Source organism: Eptesicus fuscus, chromosome 16 (genome assembly GCF_027574615.1).
Source record: "Eptesicus fuscus isolate TK198812 chromosome 16, DD_ASM_mEF_20220401, whole genome shotgun sequence".
Classification (NCBI taxonomy): domain Eukaryota; kingdom Metazoa; phylum Chordata; class Mammalia; order Chiroptera; family Vespertilionidae; genus Eptesicus; species Eptesicus fuscus.
The window spans coordinates 59,335,076-59,343,810 of NC_072488.1; the positions used below are offsets into that span (position 1 = coordinate 59,335,076).

The window sequence follows — 8,735 nt, forward strand, 5'->3', positions numbered from 1 at the left end:
TTGAGAGTAGCATGGAAATCCCCACATGGGAACCTATGCACCCACCACAAACCTGGCAGAGCCAAAGATGGTCAGGCCTGCGGGCACTGGATTCTTCCCCCAGGTGAGGCCCCAGGCTGGTCCTGAGGGCCTGACCAGGAGGGGCATGGACATTTCCTAGGTGCTCAGTGTCTGCCAATTGAGAGCAATCACAGGGTGTGGGCCACTGAATGGCAAGGCATTCTATGGAAGACAGGTCAGCAATGAGCTAGCTGACATTAGGGAACCTGAGAAATCTGGGTACCCCCTGCTTGTGGGGACCTTCAAGGTAGCCAGCCTCAGGAACTTCCTCCTCAGAGGACTGATGGGAGGCCAGACAGGGCAGCCGGTGAGGAAGGACAATGCCTAAGAGCAGCGGAGGGCAGTGAAGGACAGTCACAGTGGCCAGAGGGCACCTCCCTCAGGAGGGAGGAGTATCCAGGCTGAGCTCAAGCACTGACCCCCAGGCCCTGCGTGCTCCCTGATGCACCGTCACTGCCAGCACAGGACCCCCTCACAGAGGCGCTGTCGCCCCTCCCTCTCTGGCAGATCCTGGTCTGGGGGCTCCGGAACATGAAGCAGGTGCGTTCCCCCCAGCTGCTGGTGGAGTGCTGGGAAGAGGCCCGGCAGACAGAGCCCATCAGGGACTTCAAGACCAACCCCAACTTTGCCCAGTCGGTCCTCTTCCTCACACTGGTAAGAAGGCCCCGGGCAAGGGCTGGGCAGCCCACTCCTCAAGCGCGGCCTCACGGGGCCTCTCTCTGGGCTGCAGTTCATGCCCACGGAGGAGGCCTACGCGCTGCCCCTCGTATTGAAGGTGGTGGACAATAAGGACTTCGGCCAGCAGACCCTGGTGGGTCAGGCCAACATTGACTCCCTGCAGCCCTACTTCTGTGACCCCTGGGCCTCAGACTACGTACCCCCACGGCTTCCAAGTACGTCCTTACTCAGCCCTTCCAGGCCTCACCAATAAGCAGGCACAGGGAGGGACAGGGCCCTCCCTCCCCCTCCTGAGATGCACGACGTTTTCTCCACAGAGTTGTCCCTGAACAAGCACCAGGTAGGTGATGAGCTCGAGGCCCCACCTCCTCCCACACCATTTCCAGGACCCAGCCCTTGTCCCTGAGGGGCTCTGCTATCTGCGCCCCCGGTGAGGCTAACTGTACACGAGAATTCTAAAGCAGTGAGTCTCACCTGGACTGCATATTCGAATTGCCCGTGAGATTTAAAAAATTCTGAGCCAGGCCACTGACCAACTCCATCAGAATTGCTGGGGGCAGGGTGTAGGGTCAGCATTTTTGTCAAGACTCCCCCCCGCCCCCAGTGATTACAATGTTCTTGGGGTTCAGAACCACTGCTCTAGAGCAGCGCTTGTCACCTGAACGCACAGGAATCCTTGGGACCTCTGGCACAAAAGCAGACTCTGAGGCAGGAGATGTGGGGTGGGCGCTGAGGTCCTGCTGTTCTGAGCCCTTCAAATTCAGTCTGAAGCTGTGGGTAATGAGAATAGGACCTGCGCACACCCCCCTCCTTGCCCCAATCCCACGTCTGACAACCTCAGAATGAAAGACCTGTGTGAGGTCAGCCCTGACCTCCACCCACTCCTCTCAGGAGGCAGGTGGTGGGTGGGCTGTGGGGTGCCCGGCTCTGCCTGACTCACGCCCTCTTTCACAGCTCCTAGATGACCTCGTTGAAAAGTTCTGCTTCAAGTCCAGCAAAGCCGAGGTGACGTGGGCTCAGCCCAGGGGAACAGGAGCAATCCCAGGTAGCTTGGGAGGCGGGGGAGCATGAGCCTGGCAGAGGAAGGCCAGCTGCCCCTCTCCCTCAGGATGAAGACGAGTATGAGGTGGACTGGTGGAGCAAGCTGTTCTGGGCCACAGGGGACGGCAAGTCCCTGAAGTACAGGGACAAAGACTACCACACCCTGGAGGTCTGGAAGCCCCAGGAGGGAGACTGCCGAGGTGGAATAAAACCTGCTGGGCAGCCAGCAGAACGAGCCCTGATTCCTCTGGGAACCACGGTGTTGGGGGGGGTTTCCTCATTACCACCCACTCCAGGCCACACCTCTACCAGCCTCACCCGTTCAGGGACCAGGGCTGCCCTGGGACCACTGAGTGGGCAGACGCTTGGGGACAAGACCGGCAGCTGGTGGTCCCTCAACCCCCGATCCCAGAAAGGCCCTCTGGTCAAACCCAGGCCTGCTCCCCAGCAGCCCGGGTCCCACGCACCCTCCTGCAGGTGTATGACTGTGAGCTGGAGGCTGTGCCAGCCTTCCAAGGCCTGCAGGACTTCTGCCAGACCTTCAAACTCTACCAGGAACAGCCCAAGTCAGACAGCCCTGTGGTCGGAGAGTTCAAGGTGGGTGTCTAGCCGGGCTTAGCTGCCCTTCTCCCCATGCCAGTCTGTCCACAAAAGACTAATAAAAGCCCTGGCTCTATATGCTCTCTGTAGGATGGGGCAGGGAGGGCTTGAAAAATCATTTCGGAAGTGGGGAAGCAGAGACTGACCTATGCAGGGTTCAGAGTGGCCTCCCCTTAACACGGGAAGGGGAAGGGCTGTCTCATCCCAGCTCTGGCCTATGCACTTTCCCAAGGCCCAGGAGCTTTAAAGAAGCTCAGACCTGAAGGGATGGGGCTGAGATGGGAGTTCCCATTAGCAGAGACTGGCAAGCACAATCCCTTTGCCCAGTGCCTCCTAACACAAGTGGTCCCTGTACAGCATCTCTGCTGTGCCTGCCTCTACCCGACCACGTGACTCCTGTCCCTGCCACCCTCACATGCTTGCTCTCCTGAGCTCAGCCAGGGCACCTCTTAGAGGGTTCTATAGAGCCGGCTGCCAACACTAATCTCGCCAAAACACACACAGGGCCTTTTCCGTGTCTACCCCTTCCCTGAGAACCCAAAAGCCCCCCAGCCCCCCCGCCAGTTCTTGGTTTGGCCTCATAAAGAAGACTTCCCTCAGCAATGCCTGGTGCGGGTGTACGTGGTACGAGCAATCAACCTGCAGCCCCAAGACTACAATGGCCTGGTAAGGAGCAGCCCAAACCTGCAGTGCCCACCTTCCAGGGCCCCACCCAGCCCTGACACCTCCCACACCCGCCTACACCCCATGTCCTAGAGCTCCCTCAGGCTGCTACCACCCAGACTGCCGCCTCCCCACAAGCTCGGTCTGTGCAAGGGGCTCATTTCTGCCTCCCTGGCCTGACTCTCCATTTCCTGTCCTTCCCTCTCTTGTGCCTAACCCCCAGTGTGACCCTTATGTGATCCTGAAGCTGGGACAGATAAAACTTGGCAGCCGAGACATGTACCAGCCCAACACTCTGAATCCCATCTTTGGCACGTGAGCTGCCCCAACTTGCCCAACCCCACTCCTCCACTCCCATCCATGCAGCCAGGAGAAAGCCAGAAGTAAAGAACTTGCACTCCCTTCTAGCCGCCCAAATCCTACCATGGAGCCTTACGCACCAAAGGTGCTCACCAGATGGGAGAGGAACGGGTGGGTGGCCCGGTCTCTCCTCCCTCTCACACGCTCTTTGGGAAGGGAGCCAAGTCCCACACCCAGGCCCATCAACGCTTGTTTCCTGCCATACTTGGCGATGGTTATTAGCAGACAACAGCCATCCGGGCTCTGTTCTCCACGGTCACAGGACCAAACCAGGGGCTGGAGCATGGCCCGAGGGGCAGAGATGCTAGAGGGGAAGCATGTAGGTAACATGGTCGCGGTCTCTGCGGTCTCCAACGCCACCCACCAGGATGTTTGAACTGAGCTGCACCATCCCCCTGGAGAAGGACCTAGAGATTGAGCTGTATGACTTTGACCTGTTTTCACCTGATGATAAGATTGGCACCACAGTCATCGACCTCGAAAACCGACTCCTGTCTGGCTTTGGAGCTCGCTGTGGGCTCTCCCAATCATACTGCCAGTAAGAGCGGGCCTGACCAAAGGCCAGGGCAGAGAGAAGGGTGGAGGAGGGAGCCCAAAGCTGGGAGCCAGGGCCTGAACCTGTCTCTCCCGGCCCCCACTGCTGGTCATCCTGCAGCCGAAAGCTCTCCAGGCCCCACACCTTTTCCTCCCACACATCCCCACAGGACAGGACCCTTCAGGTGGCGGGATCAGGTGCCCCCAAGCTTCCTCCTGGAACACTACGCCATGCGGAAAGGATTGCTTCCTCCTCTGTTCAACCCTGATGGTGACTCTGTTTTTTACAATGGGAAAAAATTCAAGCTGCAGCACTTTGGTGAGTACTGCTCGCGGCCAGAAAGCACAGGCCCAGGCCTCAGAAACCAGGGAGGCTCCAGGATGGAAGAGCTGCCAGAGGGCACATCTTTCCCCTCCCTCCTGTAGAGGGCAACTATGGCTATCATTCAGGCTGGGCATGAGGAAGGTGGGGGCCTACCTGGGAGAAGGGAAGACTACTGACCTCAGGATCCCCTCCTGTCCCTTCCAATCTAGAGCCCCAGCCCCCTACTGCTCGTTACTTGGGCCCCAAAAAGGAGCGCCTTGCACTGTACCTCCTGCATGCCCAGGGGCTGGTACCCGAGCACCTAGAGACCCGCATGCTGTACAGCAGCAGCCAGCCAGGCATTGACCAGGTATGAGGCCGGAGGGTCTGGAGTGGGAGACAGAAGCACACCCATCTAAGAGACAGCCCAGGAGGGAAAGGAGAGGCTGGGCTTTCAAAGATGCACAGGGCAGAAGACATGCACGCCTGCATGTTAGTAAGCAAGAAGTTCCAGTGATGCCACTTAGAACGGAGGGTCAGAGCTGGAAAAGTCACGTACAGGAAACGGAGGCTGTGCGTCCACTGCAGGACGTGCTGAGGCGCCCTGGCAGCCGAGGCCAACCCTGCCTCAGTCTCTCCTGAGGGAGGGCAGGGCAGCAGCACCAGGTTTGGTGTGCAGACATCACAAATCTGGTTTGGCTATTAGCTGCCGGAACCCAGAGCAGAAGGAATAAAAATCCCAGGGGCCCTATTACCATCCACCCTCTAGCCACCAGAATGGCTCCCTTCACTCTTTACATTTCTCAAGCTGATACCACATTCTAGACAAAGTGCTCTACTGAGCATTTTTTAAAAAGCATTCTCACTAAACCTGTTTAAAAAAAAAAAATTAGGTCAACTTCAAAAAAATAAAAATGAGGTCAGACAGTTTGAAAGAATGTGTTTATCTTTCTCCCAGTGTTGGCAGTCCCATCTCTCCTTTTCCCCACCAGCCTCATCCCTTAGACCTCTGTGCTTTGTGATAGCTTCATGCCCTCGGGAGGTGGTTGCACATCCTAAAACAATCTGGAAATCTGGCCTGGCAATCTAGATCACTCTGACTCAGGGCCACTAAGCTGGCTAATAAATAAAAGCCCAACGCCATTCTGGAGCTTTCCAGAAGATTCTAGCATCACCTGCTAAATGGCATTAACCCTCAAGACCCGTTACAAGAGACGTCCCAGCCCCATGACCATCAGCCTCAAAGTCATCATACCTACCAACCTGGCTGCATCTTCTCCCGGCCAAAGAAAGGAAAAGGGGGAAGCTGGTGGGCAGTTGCCTGACTTCCTGTCTGAAGTCTTTCCACCTCAGATACTGTACCCCACCTCTCAGTGCTGGGAACATGGCCTCCACAGACCTAAGAACCTGGAACAGGGCTCCCCAGGTCAGCACAGAGGACAGAGGCTAGGAACCCCTGCCAGCTAACCCATCTCTGCTCCAGGGAAAGATACAAATGTGGGTGGACATCTTCCCCACGAAACTGGGGTCTCCTGGCCCCCCAGTCAACATCAGGCCCAGGCAGCCTAAAAGGTGAGTGTGGGTGCACTTCCCTATCTCCGCACTTCCTGGGGGCAGGGCACCAGGGCTCCCAGTACTGAGCAGCGGGCATCTCCCCTCTGCTGGGAATCCTGGGCACTCCCTTCCCACCAGTGCAGCATCAGTGTGGGCATGGAGGGCGGCCACCCAGTCCAGTCTCCCTCACCGAGGCTGCCGCTGGGCAGCGAGTCCTTGGCAAAGACTCAGGGTGCCACGGCCGCAGGTATGAGCTGCGCTGCATTATCTGGAAAACTGCCCACGTGGACCTGAAGAGCGTCAATTTGAGTAACGAGAAGATGAGTGACATCTACGTCAAAGGGTGAGGCAGAGGCGCAGGGCTCCAGCACAGCTCCCCAAGTCCTGTTCTAGCTTTCCTGTGGGTCCTCCTCATCCTGGGGTGACATCTCTCCACTTCCACTGCACCGGGCGTCCACGGGCGGCCCTTCTCAAAAGGCTCCAGCTCGGAACTGGGGACAGTGCACATGAGCCCCAGGTGAGAGGACTCTGACCCCAGGTGGCTATTCGGGCTAGAGAAGGACATGCAGAAGACAGACATCCACTACCAATCCCTGACTGGCGAGGGCATCTTCAACTGGCGGTTCATCTTCACCTTGGACTACCTGGTGGCTGAGCAAATGTGCGTCCTGAGCAAGAAGGTAATGAACGTGGAGGTGGGCTTCTCTTCCTGCCCCTCCCTTCAAAGACTTGCAGTTGCACCAGAACACTTGGAATGAGGCCTCGGCAGAAGCCCTCTTCCTGGACAGTCCATCACGCTAGGTGTGGGCTCCTCAGAGGGCCAAGAGGACTCTCCTAAGAGAGTGGCGGTGACACGCTCCTTTGCCATCCTTCAGGACTACATATGGAGCTTAGACCCCATGGTGATGAAGTTTCCGGCCCGGCTCATCATCCAGATCTGGGACAATGACATCTTCACCACTGATGACTTCCTAGGTGAGCTCCTGGCCTAGGGCCCGTGACCGCAGGACAGGGAGCTCCTCTGTGCTGACTGCATTTCTCTGGGCTCAGGGGTCCTGGAGCTGGATCTGTCTGACATGCCCTTCCCGGCCCAGCACGCAAGCATGTGCTCCATCAGGATGATGGATACTGACCCCAAGTGGCCCCACTTCCTCCAGCACAAGCGCTTCTCCCTCTTTAAGAAGAGGACTGCAACCGGCTGGTGGCCTTGCCAGGTCCTCGAGGACGGCAAGTGGCGCTTGTCGGTAGGAGCTGGGGAAGGTGTCTACCGCACAGGACTGCTGTGTCCCATCCCTGGCTCTAAATCCCTGGGGGCCTTACCTAAATCCCTCTTCCTTTGGGGGTCCTGGGAAGAGGCTCCTGCGACCATAACTCAGCCTCCCACCCCCTGCGGTGTTTCTAGGGTAAAGTGAAGATGACACTGGAGATTCTGTCTGAGGAGGAAGCCTTAATCAGGGCAGCAGGACGTGGCCAGTCAGAGCCCAACCAATACCCTACACTCCACCCTCCCCCGTAAGGCTCCTTGTTCAGAAGGCTGAGCTCCTGAGCCTGGCAATATACCCAGGGTGGTGACCAGTAGCCACAAGTGGAGGGGTAGTTACTTCCCACCACCTCAGCTCAGTGCTGTCACCGTCGGGAGAGAACGGCCAAGGGGAGAGGGGGGAAAGGGGGCAGAACTTGCTTTTAAAAAAAGAAAGGTCTTTGCCTTGGAAAACTTGATCTGAAGATCCCCTCTGTCCTCCATTCTCGAACTCAACTCTGCTCATGGACAGGCGCACCAACACCTTGCTCTCATGGTTTCAGTCACCTGTTAGAAACTTCTGCTATGTTTTCTGGAAACGCTACCGCTTTAAAATCATAGTCATCTCAATCATATTGATTGTCGGGCTTATGCTGTTCAGCTTCATGTACTCAGCTCCGGTGAGTGATCCCCTGGGGACAGGGACAGAAGCACTGGTTGCTCTGGGCTGCCTCTGGGGAGAGCCTCCGGTTGCTACCGTCAGCTGACTGCTGCCTGTTCTCTCTAGGGCTATTTGGCCATGAGATGGGTCAAACCTGAGCTTCGGCTGACTGCACCTAAGGATATGTTCACCAATATCATCAATTCACTGAACACCAGCAAGGCCAGCTCTTCCAACCTCACTACCCCACGTCCTACCCTAGAGTCTAAAACAGGCCATCAGCTGAAACTCCTGCGACATATTTTTCCAGAACTCCCAGCCCCACAAGGCTAATTTGGCCAGGTTTGCCTGGCTTCTCTTTGCCCACTGTCAACCCTATCCTAGAGCTTCTTGCCAATTCCTTATTTCTATCTTCTAGGACAGCAAGGGGCTAGGGATATTCTGGCCCTTCTGCTGAGAAACCACTTCCAGCAAGAAAGGCAAAGTTGTAATTTTCCACTAAAATAAACAAGCTTTGTAACAAAGCCGCTTTGTAATTTGGGGGGAGGGGGGTTTGAAGACCATATGAATGGCCAGCCTTTCGGACAAGACTCCCAGGGACAGGAAGCAGTGTCACCTTTGGCACTACCTCCGTCTTCTGTCTCTTCCACGCGAAGAGGCTCTGAAGTCAGAGGGAAACAGAAGGAAAGGGTGGCAGTGAGGAGAGAGCGGCCCCATGGGGTGAGCCGCTAGAGCCACACCACGAGCCCTCCTCCAGGACACACCTGCGGGGCCGTGGCCAGAACAATATCCAGCCCCATTCACGGAGGCAAACATTTGTTTCCAGGACAAAATACAAGAGCTAGGACAGAACACACCATGTCTAGTCAGATGGCGTCCCTGGGCCTGAGCTGAAATCACACAAAACCCACAAATCTGCACTCACACATGCTTCCCCTCAAGAGCCCACCTAGGTCCTCCACCACAGGGGCCTATCCAATCTCCCCTTGACCTCAAATAAGACAAAAGAACCATTTGCTTTTTCAGTTCTACCTGGTCCT

At 56.6% G+C, this 8,735-nt stretch overlaps 1 protein-coding gene across 1 annotated transcript in view; it reads left to right on the top strand.

The window, feature by feature from the left end:
* Positions 1 to 8,337, top strand: part of FER1L5 (fer-1 like family member 5) — a 51,068-nt gene extending 42,731 nt beyond the window's left edge. The window contains exons 35-53 of the mRNA XM_028132721.2: positions 568 to 714; positions 791 to 953; positions 1,056 to 1,078; positions 1,693 to 1,743; positions 1,847 to 1,948; positions 2,257 to 2,376; positions 2,884 to 3,045; positions 3,266 to 3,357; positions 3,770 to 3,940; positions 4,107 to 4,255; positions 4,471 to 4,610; positions 5,724 to 5,812; positions 6,042 to 6,137; positions 6,333 to 6,474; positions 6,670 to 6,769; positions 6,845 to 7,038; positions 7,197 to 7,306; positions 7,567 to 7,714; positions 7,822 to 8,337. Of these exons, the coding sequence (XP_027988522.2) occupies positions 568 to 714; positions 791 to 953; positions 1,056 to 1,078; positions 1,693 to 1,743; positions 1,847 to 1,948; positions 2,257 to 2,376; positions 2,884 to 3,045; positions 3,266 to 3,357; positions 3,770 to 3,940; positions 4,107 to 4,255; positions 4,471 to 4,610; positions 5,724 to 5,812; positions 6,042 to 6,137; positions 6,333 to 6,474; positions 6,670 to 6,769; positions 6,845 to 7,038; positions 7,197 to 7,306; positions 7,567 to 7,714; positions 7,822 to 8,028 (2,406 nt within the window). The 3' untranslated portion in view covers positions 8,029 to 8,337. The remainder of the gene's footprint in view (positions 1 to 567; positions 715 to 790; positions 954 to 1,055; positions 1,079 to 1,692; positions 1,744 to 1,846; positions 1,949 to 2,256; positions 2,377 to 2,883; positions 3,046 to 3,265; positions 3,358 to 3,769; positions 3,941 to 4,106; positions 4,256 to 4,470; positions 4,611 to 5,723; positions 5,813 to 6,041; positions 6,138 to 6,332; positions 6,475 to 6,669; positions 6,770 to 6,844; positions 7,039 to 7,196; positions 7,307 to 7,566; positions 7,715 to 7,821) is intronic.
* Positions 8,338 to 8,735: the final 398 nt, after the last annotated feature.